The sequence below is a fragment of the Tamandua tetradactyla genome, chromosome 9 (assembly GCF_023851605.1).
Source record: "Tamandua tetradactyla isolate mTamTet1 chromosome 9, mTamTet1.pri, whole genome shotgun sequence".
NCBI classification, from domain to species: domain Eukaryota; kingdom Metazoa; phylum Chordata; class Mammalia; order Pilosa; family Myrmecophagidae; genus Tamandua; species Tamandua tetradactyla.
In genome coordinates, this window is record NC_135335.1 from 29339133 (window position 1) to 29353526 (window position 14394).

General features: G+C 46.4%; 1 protein-coding gene across 10 annotated transcripts in view; it reads left to right on the top strand.

The window, feature by feature from the left end:
* Positions 1 to 14394, top strand: part of CHCHD6 (coiled-coil-helix-coiled-coil-helix domain containing 6) — a 358373-nt gene that overhangs the window by 263838 nt on the left and 80141 nt on the right. For all 10 annotated transcript variants that reach the window (XR_013157713.1, XR_013157712.1, XR_013157715.1 and 7 more), the window contains one exon: positions 13855 to 13925. Coding sequence is in view for 5 of the 10 variants with exons in the window: in XM_077116313.1 (XP_076972428.1) it covers positions 13855 to 13925 (71 nt within the window). In the remaining 5 variants the exon portion in view is untranslated. The remainder of the gene's footprint in view (positions 1 to 13854; positions 13926 to 14394) is intronic.

Here is a 14394-nt window from a genome sequence, read left to right on the forward strand (position 1 = left end):
TCCTCTGGCCACCCAGAACAAGGGCTGCCATTTGTGTCTCAGAATTCCCAGCACTGGTCCCAGGCTTCCCTTCTTCTGACTGGACCAGCTGAAGTTACTCACCAACACTGCAGCCGGGTGCTGAAATGTGCTGGGTGGCCAGCCCTTGGCCAGAGGCTGCCAGCCATGGGCATGCAGTTGGAGTCTGCTTCCTTGGAACCCTGTGGATTCCCCAAGGGGAAATTGGAGCTGTTGGAGAGGGAGAAAAGGCATGGATGCTAAAGAGGCCACCAACAGGAATTGACTCAATGGGAACTTTCCCAAAAGCTAATGCAACCTGACTATATTCATACAGGTATATGCTATATGAGAGGGAAGGCAACAGTCTTCCTTGACAGTCTATATCTTTGAATCATGTTCCATTCTGGAACATAGGTCAGCTGAAGCTCTTTAAAAGGAGTGCAACAAGGACTGGGGAAAATTTGAAGCCATGTCATGTGAGGAAGGGTTGAGAAACCTTGGGTTTGGGGTGCTGGAAAGAGAAGTGGCATTGTGCTAGCAGAAGTTCACAGCTCTTTATGACCACACAGTGAAAATTGTCCTGGTAGTAACTATTATTCATTGTGAGGCATTATATCAAGTTCTCTACATTCATCATGTCCCTTCATCCTTACAACATTCCAGTAGTTGCTCTTGTTGTCCCTGTTTAATTGATGAAGAAACTTGAGGCACAGAGAAATGAAGTAACTTGCCTAAAGGCACAGAACAAGTAAGTGGTGAAGTCATTTCTTAAGCTCAGGTCCCCCTGACATATACTGATGCCTGGGTTCCACCCCAGACCAATTAAATCAGCCTCTGGTATTAGGATGAGCCTTCTGAAAGTTGCCTAGGCAATTCTAACTTTCACCCAGGGCTGAGCACCACTGACCTAGAGTGTAAACACCAAGCCAAGGGCCACAGTGGAGTTGTGCTTAGGAGCTCAGTGGGAATTTTGAGTATGTGAAATGGTAGGTAAAAAAAGCACAGGGACAAAAAAATAATAATAATCAATTTAAAAAAAGCATGGAGACATAGAAGGACTATAGTGAGCTGAAAACAGCAAAGCCCAACTAAGAGCATTCAGATTAAAAAAAATTTTTTGATACAGTGCTAAGGAAGCACACATGTGGGAAGCCACCATTCTGCACACCAGTGCTTCTCAAACTCCTGCCTGCCTACCCATCATCTGGGGAGCTTGGTACAGAGCAGATCTGGAGTGGGTATATATCCTGCATTTCTAATCAGCCCCCAGGTGATGCCAATCCTGCTGGTCCATGAACCATCCTTTAAGTAGCAAGGTATGTGCATGGCCATACTGCCCAAGACTGACCAGGGGTTGGTTAAGTCGCAGACCAGCTCTCAACTCCATTTGAGGGTGAGTGTCCTAAGATGCAGGGTGTCCAGCATGGTAGCTTCCTGCCCCTTGGGGAGCTTCCCTGTCCTGGAAGTTTCCAGACAGGGATGAAAAGCCTACTCTCAGGAGTGTTCTGGCTGGCCTCAATCTGGAGATGTCCTAGATGGATAGATTCGCTGGATGTAAGGCCACTCCAGAGCCTGATTGTTGTGTTTCCTCTGGAAGCATCTTATTAGCACCTCTGGGGCCTGAACTACAGCCACCAAAAGGGTTTGATGCGGAGAGCTTTAGTGCCTCATCCTGAGAGACCCTATAGTTCATTCTACAACCACTCTGTCATGGTAGTTAACCTCAACATTCCCAGCCTCAGAGGCATCACAGCTTTGGGGATGTCCTTGACATTTTTTGTTCTGATCTTTGTGGTAGAGAATCTTAGCCATTCACAACAGCAAGACCCTGTTGGTTTCACTTGGGGTTGAATCACCAGTTAGTAGTGGAACCAGAATTAAAATGCATGTGTCTTTATTTTTTTATTCCTTTTTATTTTGTTGTGCTTTGGGTTTTGTTTTAAAACTTTTTACATATTCATTCAGCAAAATGTGTTTTTGGAAATGTAAAAACCAACTAACGAGCCTTGTGAAAGCCATGGCTAGTTGCCCAGCTTTTTTGTTAAAATCATTACTCTGCCTGGCTAGACTGCTCCGTCTCTTTCCACAGTCCGCCAATGGAATGATTAGGTGGTAGATTACCTGTCAGTCCTGCTTACTCCAAGCACACTATTGAATTCCCTCCCTGTCTACCTTCACATGGCTTCTGTCCATCTAAGTTAAAGGCTCTTCTCTACTTATTGGGCATTTAAAGCTCTTTGCCTTCCTTTCCACTCTAATGCCCACTCCCTGGCCTCAGCTTGGTTTCAGGGGAGCCTATTGTAGTTCACAGACCCTAAATCTTGAAATTTATATCTACCATAAATCTATGTTTTTAAAATTTCATAGAATGCTTAAATGGGGCTTTGCTCTTTTTGCCCTTAATCACTGATCAGATACTTCTTCCATGAAGTTTTTCTTGACTAATCCCACTCTTATGAGTTCCATTTTTTCTTCTGGACCCTTTCTATATACTCTAACATAAGTTTCTCCCTTAAGATTCTCCAACAGGATCTGGTCCTATACCTCTGACAAACTCCTATTGGAGTTGGCTCACTTGTTTGTAAGGAATTGTATAGTTTGGCCAGCTCTTGATCAGTCTTGACAAATGCCTATGGATGTGTGCCCTTCCCAGTAAATATGGGCTAAAGCACTTTGTGCTTATGTTCTTTGAATCACACTTCTTCAATCCTTTTCAACCTTTGCCCCACCAGTAAATTGCCAAGTCATACCAAAGGAGTGGATTGTCCTCACTCAAACACCCAGAGGTCTGGCGGCTTATATTCAGTATTCAGTGGAAATCAATTTTTTTAACTGTGCAATGATAACTAATTAACTGAGTTTTACATTTATCTAGCGCTTTACAGTGTGTAGAGGATATGTGTGTGCAGTATACATATATAAGCTTACATGCCCAAGGCTCTCTTTTGTTCATTGCCTTGTAAGGAGAGTTGTGAATCTGCCCCCTCTTCACCTGCAACAACCACACACACCCCACAGACCACTGAAATGTAAGGCACTTCAGCCACAGAAGAGGTATGGTCTGGATAACCCAGCCCCAAGTTTTAGGTTCCTTAGCATGTTACCAGCACAGAGAGAGAGTGACATAGAAGCATCTTTTCTCTCTGCCTTTTCACAAATGCAAATATTTCTGAGAGAGGTCTCACCAGAAGCCACTGTCATTAACACTCTAATTAGCAGTTCACACCTCAGCAGGGTTAGATGACAGCCAGCCAGGTGTGTTGAGAAATGGGACATTGAATAGATGTCCAGGGAATGAGAGGTGCCTGCAAGGGTAAGAATGGGGTGCTGGAAAGAGGAGGGGAAGGGCATAAGTGGGGGCATGATGTGATCAGGCCTGTTTCAGAGGGATCTTTTCTGCAGCAATGAGTAGGACAGATACAAGGAAGATGGGACAGGAACTAGATATGTACTTCTAGTATACGTTAGGAAGTGGCTGGACTCTCTTAGGCCACAGGTGATAAGGACAGAGCTGAGGCAATCCTCATGAGAATGGGGAGGAGAAGACAGAGTCAAGAAACTTGTCAGATTCACAATTAGTGGGGTAAGAATCCCTTAATGCATTCTTCAGGTATGGACAAGTCAGGTCCAGTGTTCAGCCAAGCATGAGCAATAAAGGTAAAAAGATGGCCCTGAGCTCAAGAAATTCCCAGTCTCAATCAAGGAGACAGGTATGTTAACAGATGATTGCAACACACTGTGGAAAGTGCTACCAAAAAGAATGTCTTAGCACAGAACACTGAGAAGGGAATGATTAATTTTGCCTGCAAGATGGGAGAGTAATAACACTGCCCAGTAGAGGGGATATTTTTGTTGGGTCTCAAGACATGAATAGGAGTTTCTCAGGTAGATGAGGGGAAGAACTAGCAGGAGAGACATGTATAGATTGTCATAGAGGCTTGAAAAATGCAGGTGAAGTGCAGAGCTTACCAGGAATGGTGCTGATTCATTCGAAAGGACCATTTATTGAAGGGAGAGTCTTAGATGCCACTCCCCAGCAGTGGGGAACTTTGAAAAGTTGTGAGCTGTGAATTGTATTTTATTTCTCCAACAGCAGTGTGGAGGCTAAGCTGGAGTAGCAGCAGAGGGACCAGGATGGAGTAGGTATAAGGTTGTCCCCATAATAGTCCATTCAACAGACAGTAAAGAATTAAATCAGTGACTTAATAGGAGAACAGAAAGGTCTCAAAAGACAAGTAGGAGACAGAGTTCTCTGCACTAGGTTGCCGGCTTGATACGGGGGTTACCTCGGAAGAAAGAAGCAGTGAAAACTGACATGTACTCATCTGGAAGTTGGATGGGAAGTGATACTGTGCCAAGGCAGAAAAAGCAGGGGACACAGATCTTACGAGAGAACCAGAAAGTGAAGATTGGTATTGGTTCTTATAAAGGGGATTTATTAAGTTACAAGTTTACAGCTCTAAGGCCATAAATATGTCCAAACTAAGGCATACAGAGAAAGATACTTTGACTCTGAAGAAAGGCCAGTGGTGTCCGGGGTTTCTCAGTCTCATGGGAAGGCACATACCTACATCTGTTGTCCTTCTTTCCTAACTTTTGGTTTCAAACGGCTCTCTCAGCTCCAGTGGGCCTTTCTGACTTCCCCTGGGGTGCCCTAGTTTTGCATCTTCAAACATCTGTGTCTAGGCATCTGCTCTCTGTATTAGCTCTGAGATCTCTGTTTTATGCCTTTTATTCTCTTCATACCTGCTCCAGTAAATGGATTAAGACCCAGCTTGAATTGGGTGGGTCACAGTTCCATGAGTTTAATCAAAAGGTTCCTTTCACAGTTGGGTCTGTCACATCTCCATGGGAACAACTTGATCAAAAGGTCTCTGCCCCTGTAAGATAGGATTAAAAGAATGTGGCTTTTCTGAGGTACATACCGGTTTCAAACCAGTATAGTTGTTAAGAGGTAGAGATTTCTGGAAGGAAGATGTCTGACAAAGGGAAGGAAGAAATGAGAATGGGATCAAACTGTTAATGGAGGATAGTTTTGATGAAGATTTTAATATTTGGCCAAGACTTACTGAATAGCTATTGCAACTACAGCTGTCAGATTTTATCAGACTTGGCCACTCCCCTCAGCATCTCACTAACATCTCCCCTGCCTTCTTGACTTCTCTATTTGATTGTCTCCTAAGCACTTCAAACCCAACAGAGCCCAAATAGGTGTTTGTCTGGCTCTCCACTTCCACTAGTGGAGGTAGTAGCCTTCATCTCAGGAAAATGGTGCTGCCATCTCATTTTAGGACACTGCAGTCACCTCCTAGGGGCCTGCCTACTTCCACACTCTCCTCCCAACAGACTCTACTATCCAGCAGCCAGTGATCTTTTAAAACTGGAAATAAGATCATACTGCTCCACTGAACAAATCCTCAAACCTTGCAGTGATTTCCCACCATGCCTAGAACGAAGTCCAAAGCCCTAACACTTGCCCACATGGCTGTGTGGGACTGGACTCTGGCCACCCTCCCGCTTATCTGCTCTTCCCGGCCCTTCGTGTCTTCCAGCCATGCCCATCTTGTGATTCTGTGAGCGACCAAGCGTAGTCCTACCTCAGGACCTTCCCCCCAAATCTTTGTATGTTTTCTTCCTTCACATCGTTTAGATCTCTGCCCATATGTCAACCCAGCAGGGAGGCCTTCTTTTCCCACCTAATTAAAATAACTTCTCACCCCCACCCCATCTTGCCACTCACTTATTCCCTATTCTTAGAGCTAAGAACTGCTGCCGTTTTTATGGCCCTTATTACTGAGGAAAATCATTTGCTACTTGTTTGTCCATATCCAGACTGTTAGCTCTGGGAAAATAGGGACTTCATCTCTCTTGTTTGCTGCTGTGTCCCCTGATTGTAGCACAAGGCTTGGTAAATAGCAGACACTCAATAAATCTGTAGAATGAATGAATGAAAGAAGTGAACCCTGAGGGCCATGTGTTTGGCCTGTTCATATGCATTATTTCATTGAACCCTCAGAGTAGCCCTCAATGATAGGCAGGCATTTTTCACATGATCCATGAAGAAACTGAGTCCTTTTCCCCTGTCACAGTCAGTGATCAAGTGCAAGACTTTCAGAAACCCACATGGATTGTGGGATCTCTCCTTGAGGTTGAAGGGGTGATGAGTATAAGCAAAGATGTTTGGTATTGAGGAAAGCGTTACATATTTTCAAGCCCAGTATTAGCCTCTGTTGTCTCTGAAGTTGAGACACAGTCATCCACTGATAGGGAGGGATTCAGTGTCGGGGTATCCACTGAAGGAGGAGAGGTGGTCCTAAGTTCAGGTGGCCCTGAGTGCAGATGGCTGTAAATGAACTTGGGTGTTGGTCCTCAGGGGAGAGGAGATTGTGGAATCAGGGGCTCTGGGATTGAAAGGCTCTCAGGTGGACGTTGCTGAGGCCAGGTCATTGGGGTGGGGCAGAAGATTGAGACCCCGTGTCTAGACTAGGTGTAGGACCAAACCAGGAAAGAGAGGGCCTCTGCAGATAGCAGGGCAGCAGAGATAGGACAGCCAGCAAGATTCCTTTTCAGTTCCTTTTTCACAATAGCTGAGGCTGAAAGAACAGTGTTGTGGGAAAGAGAGTGGGTTGAGGGAGCAAAAGGGGAAGTAAGGAGTAATTTGCAACTTGGGCTAGGTGTTCAACAACTAGGTGACTGGGGAAAGGCTTGCTATGCTGCAGGAAGGGGCTGGGGATAAAGACAATGTCATGAATTTCTGAGATCCAGCTGCTTAGTGACTTACCAAAATTCAATTTTCCACTCATTTGTTGACTACCTAGCTGACTGAATGTTCTAATCTTTTACGATTTTTGTATTCATGTTTCAGATCTTTTAAAAATGACTTATGTTCATTTCTTATTCATGCGTGTGTTTGTGAGTTTATCATTTTCAAGTTACTGAAACTTTCTACCAATCCTGAATATGTTCATTATCTTCCCTCCCCTAAAATGTAGAGTTCCCGTGAGCTTTGAGAAGCTTTTGGTGGTAAAGCCGGTGAGTTTCCAGTCTCCCCAGATGACCAGCATTTGCCATGATGACAGCACCTTGGCAGGGGCTTTTCCTATCTTCAGTATGCTCCTCTTAGATTTCTGGGATTCACTTGCGCCTTCACCTCTTGGCCCCTTTCCAGCCTGCAGTCATTTTGCTGGGAATTTTTCCCCGGTTCCAGGCAGCAAGGCTTCTAGGCTTCACTTTGTTCTCCATGTAACTGCGCCCCAGCGCCTGTGACTTGTCATGTGGCCTCTGGGTGGGTTCCTTGTTTTTCTGAGGGAAAGCTGGACACAAAGGGAGGAACACAGCATCGTGTCAGAAGTGGCAGACCTGGCCTTCCTTAGATCCTGCCTCTGCTGCTCACCACTGACTCCCTGGATGATAGATCCCTTTGCCTGGCTGAGCCTTGGTTTCTTCCTTTGTTAAAAGAAGGTGGTAACCCCTGCCTCACGGTGCTGCTTTGAGGATCCAGGAGTTGCCTTTTGAGAATGCCTGACATGGCACCTAGCCCTGAGGTGCTCCCTTGGACTCTGCTTTTCCCCCTGCTTAATATGTCAGTCATGGGAGGCCACAGGCATTAGTCCGTGACTGTCACCTCACCTTTTTCCAAAGTATTTGACAAGATGCTCCCCTTTTTGGCACAGGTTCCAAGTGCCTGATTCTTACTCCACCACCACCCCCAACCACATAAAGCAGGCCCAGGCCCCCACTTGGCCCCACCTCAGCCTCCTCTGCCCTGGTTCTATGCCAGATCTGCAAGCTGCTCCAGGACCTCGCTGCAGCACAGGGTGGGCACTCATCAAGCCTTTCTGATAGACTCCACCACTGACTACATACAAATTGTCTTTGCCAACTACTCTTGTGGTTGGAACCGTCACTACTGTTTATTCAGCCACTTTCCACCAAGGGCCTGCTATGTGCCAGGCACTGTGAGAGGCTCTGTGAACAGATCAGTGAACCAGACAGATAAAAATCCCTCCCTTGTGGAGTTTACAACCCGAAGGAATGGTCCCTCGCTCCTCTACTGCTCTCAAATCTCTTTTCCCAATGTAATAGACTTTGTTGGCTAATATGCATTTGGATGTGGGGGGCAGGGAGTTTGGTAAGTTCTTAAAACATTTATTGAATGTTTCCTCTGTGCCAGGCAATGTTCTAAGCTATTTTATGCATTATCTCATTCAGTTCCCACAAAACTGTATGAGGGAGGCTCCATTATTTTCCTCTGTTTACAATTGAGAAGCTGAAGAAACAGACCCAGAGGTCTTGACCCTTGCCAATGGCTCACCCTAGCTTGTACAGCCGGAATCCAGACCCATCCATGTCATCACTACTGTTTGTTGCCTCTCAGTTGTTCTTGAGTTGTTCCTTGGACCTCAGTGTTTCTTTCTAGTTAGATATAAATTCCTTGAATGTTGTTATTGCTTGTGACAGCCGGTGCAGACTCATACACTGAGTAGACAATTAATAAATGCTAGTACCCAGGGTTGAGTTGCTACAATCTGGGTCTTTCCAGGGACCAAGCCCAAAAGTTGTTCTGTATCTTCCAGGCCCACAGAATGCCTTCCGATTTGGCCCTCTCGTCACCTCCTTGTGGTGCCTATGCCTCATCCTTCCTCTCCCCGGCTCTGCCCTCCGACTCTGGCTCCAGAATGGGGCCAGCAGGAGGACTTCTTACTCCCTGCAACCTGTTTCCTTCTCCTCCCCTTCCGCGCTGTCTTGCCATGCTCCTCCATCACCCTCACACTCTCTTTTGATCTCTCAAATCCAGGCCCTTGGAGAAATCAGACAGTATGAAATATGAAAACTGCTTGGGAAGTAATTGAAGAAACACTGTGACTTTTGAAACCCATAGAGATAGCACTCACACCTTCTTACTCATGTTATTTAATTTTTAATGGCAGATTTAATTAATGGAGATCAGGTCTTCTGGTTTCAGATGTGCATTCAGAGCAGCTGGAGGAGGTGGAGGAGGGGAGTCTGTTTATTGGCCAGAGGAAAAGACTTCAAAATCTGCAAACTGAAGAGTCTAAAGGGAAAGAAAGTCACCCAGAAATAATAGTTCACAAGCATTGGATTCTCATTAATGTGTGAGAATTCAGGACAATATCTTTCAGAGAGATTTTTCAGTGATTTATAAATGGGTAATAGGACTCTTACAGGTGCCAGAGGACCCAGGGCTGCCTCTGGGCATTGTGCTGCAGGAGATTCAAGAGGCTCTCCCGGTACTGGCAATCCAGTTGCAGCATTCACACTGCTGCCAGAATATTCTTCCCAAAATACTCCTCTTTCCTTTATCAGCCCCTCATTGCCAAAGAGGTGAAGTCCAGACCTTTCAGTCTACATTTGGTCCTCCAGGCCTGGGATGTGTTTCTCCTTCAAGCCCCTTTTCTTGCCCTTGCTTCTTGTGCTACCGCAGCACCAGATGGCCTCTCCTTTCATCTCATGCAGCCAGGTGGTGCTACCCAACCTTCCCATATACTTTTGTCTCTATTCAGAGGGCCCTCCTCTAATTATTTGACTTATTTCTGCTTACTTGTTTAGATTCAGTTCATTAAAAATGAGTGTACCCTTTGACCCAAGAATATACTGTGCAGATATACTCACTCATGGACAAATGGTTACATATACTAGTGAAAAACTGGAGACAACCTAAATAAATGTCCATGGATGGGGAACTGGCAAAGTGAGTTCTAGAATATGCATTCATGCAATGGAATACTATTTAGCCATTGAAAAGGAGGACGTCTGTGAGAAGTAAGTAAAAAAAGTAAAGTGCAGTACATTGGATTTAATGTGGGTCCCACATGTACGTGCATTGCCTGTTTATGTGCATCATGAGCTGTCTGGAGCATACCTGGAAAGAGAAGAAATAGGGGACTGGAGTCCAGGGCTGAGGGAGGGGGCTACTTTTCACTATAGGCTCTATCCATGTATAAGCATTAGTTTTTCAAAAATGTTTATTATTGTACAAAAATGTAGGCCTTGTACAGGGGTCAGCTCCCCAGAAGCTTGACCTTTCAGGTGCTCTGGCAGCATCTTGGGACACAGGCCTGGATGTTCCATCGTATTGTGGTTTCACACATTTTCTCCACTAGTTGTCGGTCAGCCCTGAGGCCTTGGAGCAGATTTTATTTGTCTCTGAATCCCCTAGTACTTAGTGGGTTCTTGGTGTGAATGTCTGTGGCACCAAATCCTATCGAGAATCCCCAAGTCCTCTGTGACTGTGCTATGCTCCTTCCTAGAAGAAGAGTCTGTGCAACTCTAGCAAACTCAGCAAAGCCCAGCAGACAGGAAGGTTGGTGAGCACAGGAAGCCAACCTAGTACTTGTCAAGCTAACAGCTAGAGGCCATGGCTGGAAGCAGTGGTTTAGACCACTTGTGGTGGCATCCGGTCCTTGGTCTGCTCAGGGAGAGCAGACGAGGCAGTTGAAAGGGGTCAGGAGAGGAAGGGAAATTTCTCTGAGTCAGATTGAGAGGCAGTAGAGGAAGCTTCAGTGGGGTAATCACAGCCACTTCTTGGCCTGCGGGCACTTCCGTGACATATCTAGCTGACCACATGTTCAGTATAAGCTGGGTGTCTAACCGCTGCCCAAGTTCACATGAGCCAGCTGTGTTCCATGGAGGTGCAGTGTCTAGGACAGAGGGGCTGAGAGTTTCCTGTCAGCCTGGAGAACCTGGACCCCATTGGTGCGTGGACTCCCTTTGAGAAGGGACACTGACAGAAGACTATGCTGGGGAGACAGTGACCCGACCCTGAGGCGCCATGTGAATTCACAATGACAGAAATGGAGGAGAGAGGGCCTGGGACTTGTGGCTGTCTAGTGAGAATTGAGGGGAACATCAGGGAAGGGAGATTTAGCTTCAGGAAGTTTCCTGGTCCCACAATGTTATGGCTGTCGTGGACCGAATGGGTACTACATGCCAAACATTGTGCCAGGCATCTTAAATCAACCGTCTCTTGCCCTCACAACATCTTATGAAGTCAGGGATAACCTATTTCACAGCTAAGCAAACCAAGGTACGGAGGAGTTATATGACTTACCTAAAGAACATGGCCAGTATGGACCAGCATGGAAATTAAAATTTGGGGTCTGTGGACTGTGGAGTCCCCATGAGGGCAAAGTTCAAAGTGAGTCTAAGTGCTCATCCATCAAAGACATTAGAGGAGCAAGTTGGCAGGGAGTAGGAGGTGAGGTCCTAATTTTCACCCTGAAATTAGGGCCCTTGGCAATCTATCTCTGTACCCCCATGCCCAGGAGTTGGTTAAATGTAGGACTGTTTGAGGCAAAATCAGAATCCCTTGGTTTGAACGCGAATATCCTGGAGAGAAATCATGCAGGGATACTTGCATTCAGCACATGCTGGTGGTAGTGGGGGTACCCACTGGGCCTTGGGCACTAGGCTGGGGAAGAGTATATATTTATTTAATGCCTGAGGGTGCTGGGAGCATTCTTCAGTTGTTATTCCTGATAATTCTCTGAGGCATCAGCCATCGCTCTGATTTACATGGGAGCCATAATGAGCCAGTGAGTTGACTTGCCCAGTGTCACACAGCTGGTTCTACCTGGAGAGGGCAAGACCCAAACTGGGTCCCAGGCCTGTCCTTGTTCGTCCCAGCACAACCCCAACCAAAGTTCCTTTCCCTGGTGGTTCTTGTGCTCCAGCACATGCCCTCAGCTGCACACACTTCCACAGTCCCCTCCCAGCTGGCTCTTCCCAAGGCCATGGGGAAACCATGAGGATGAGGTACGGTACCTGGTTTTAGCCCAGACTCTGCCTCCAATGCCCTGGGGGATTCTTAGGGGAAGGTGCTTCCCCTTCTTGGCCTCAGTTACCTCTACTGCTGAGGGATCATGGGATCAGATGGCAGGTAGCTAGCTGCTTTCCCTGCTATGGCTTGGATCCTAAGCACCTGTCACTTTTTCCCGCCTGCCTAAGGGTTATTCCCTTCAGTCGGTTTCCTCCAAGAGTGAGGCAATCTGCATTAGTGGCAGAGTGCTGCCAGCCTGTGCTCAGCATCCCACATGGCTGCGGGTAGGGTCCAGCTTTGTGATTTTGGGATCCACCTGGCCTGGGTAGGTCCATCACCCTACCTGGCAGGCCTGTCGCAGGAACTACGTGAGCCACACTGGTGACAGGCACTTGAGCTTCATTTTGCTGGCTTGTGAAGTAGGAATGCTGATCCCACCCCTGTATCTTTGAGGAGCAAATATAATGAGGTCTGTAAATGGTCTGGCATGAGGCCTAGTGGGTATGGGAAGATTCCATGTTGCATCTGTTAATGTTTCAATCACTGTCCCTGATGAGGTTCTCACTTCCCAGGCCTGCTTCCATACAGGGACCTGGCCTTGCGGGCCCAATCTCAAGGGCCTCCTTTCAGGTTGTGTCATTCTTGGACCAGCCTGAACCCAGCAGGAAGAGCCTTGCTTCTTCCTGCCATCTACACCTCTAGTCCTTTGGGAGCTTGCATGGCCTCTGCCTGGAACAAGGCTGGCTAGAAGGGGTCGGTTCCTCTGACAACATGTGAAGGGGGAAGAAATCAGTTACATCACATGGACAGGACAGGGCTGGGCCCTGGGCCTGTGCAACAGCTCTGAAGTATAAGGAAGTAACCTTCCCAGAGTTGCACAGTGGTGGAGCCAGTATTTACATCTGGTTCAGTCTAACTCTCAAGTATCTTAGTTTCCAGGCTGCTTAAGGCAAACTAACACTAGGCAATAGGTTGACTTAAACAACGGGAATTTATTGGCTCATGGTTTTGAGGCTAAGAGAAGTCCAAAATCAAGGTGTCATGAAGGTGACAGGCTTTTCTCCCAGAGGTATGTGCGGTTCTGGAACTGGCTGCCGGTAACAATGGATCCATTGCTTTTCTGTCACATAGCAGTGCACATGGCAGCCTCTCCTGGCTTCTTGGATGCGTTATTTTCTGGCTGTTCTCTTGTAACCTTCTTCCTGTGTGTCTGAATTTTTTTCTGCTTATGCAGAACTCCAGTCATAGATTAAGACTCATCCTGATCTGGTTGGGCCAAAGGTCACATTTGCAAGAATTCACAACCATGAGAATGGGCTAAGTTTAAAAACATATTTTTCTGGGGTATGTAGCCCCAAGTCACCACTTCAAGCTTGTGCTCTTGCCTTATTCTGACCTACCACTATACATATACATTGATTCTATAATCTTAGGTGGAATATTGTAACTTATAGAAAGGTTCTACAACATTTTGGACAGATAGATGGACAAGGTGGTCACAGTGGGCAGCAGAGTATGGACCAGCCTGGGAATCCAGATACCTGGGTTTTAGTTTGGGGGCTTGCTGTGTGACTTTGAGCAAGTCCCTTCACCTCTCTGGGTGTCAGAGGCTACCTATAAAATAGGGGCGGAACCTGATCAGGAATCAGCAAACATTTTCTGTAAAGACAGTAAATATTTTAGACTTTGTGAGCCAAACAGTCCTCTGTCACAACTACCCAGCTCTGCTGTTGTTGCACAAAAGTGGCCATCTTCAGTACTTAAACAAATGGGTGTGACTGTGTCTCAATAAAACTTTATTCACAGAAACAGATGGCAGGCTGAATTTTGCCCGTAGGTCAGGGTTTACCCATCCCTGCACTAAAGGATCTCATGATGTGCTTGTAGCCCTTGCTCTCCTAGGTTTCTGTAACAGCAGTCAGCCCCTGCTTGGAGATAGACCCCAAGCTGTGGATTAATCACCAGATGCCGGTCCAGAAATTAGCATCTGTCGATTTCTGACAGGGTTGCATCCCGTGAGGGAGCCCGAGGGAGATTTCAATTTTTGGTAACCAATTTTATTTTTCTCTTTGTAGACTGCTGAGATGTATAAACTGTCTTCACAGCAATTCCATGAGGCAGCTTCGAAAATAGAGAGCGCAGTACAGTAAGAATTTGTTTATTATTCTTTGTAAACTTGTACCATATTTGTAAAAATTCCCACATGTCTTAAAACCTGCCACCACCTGCCTAATTTCAAATTCTCTAAAAACACCGAGAACCATCTGTTAACTCGGTTCTCTTCCCTGGATCTATGGTGGCCATTGGTCTTCTGTAATTGACCAAATAAGACCTCTTTACCTCACTAGTTGCTTGATAAATGGGAGAGTGGTTGAGGCAGGCTTAGTCGAGTTATTTTCAGAGCCCAGTTTCTGGGGGAGTGGGGACCAGTTTTCATCTTCTGGGTAGGAGAGGAGCTGGTAGTTAAGTCCCCGGAGAGAGAAGAGGAAGGGGTGCTCCTGGCCTGCCCCCCTGGTTTGTGGAGAGAGCTTTCTAGAGGTCAGTCAGTGGTAGGCAGGATGTTCTGCATGCCTTGTCCTGTGCTAAGACATGTTGCATATTGACAGTAAGGGGTC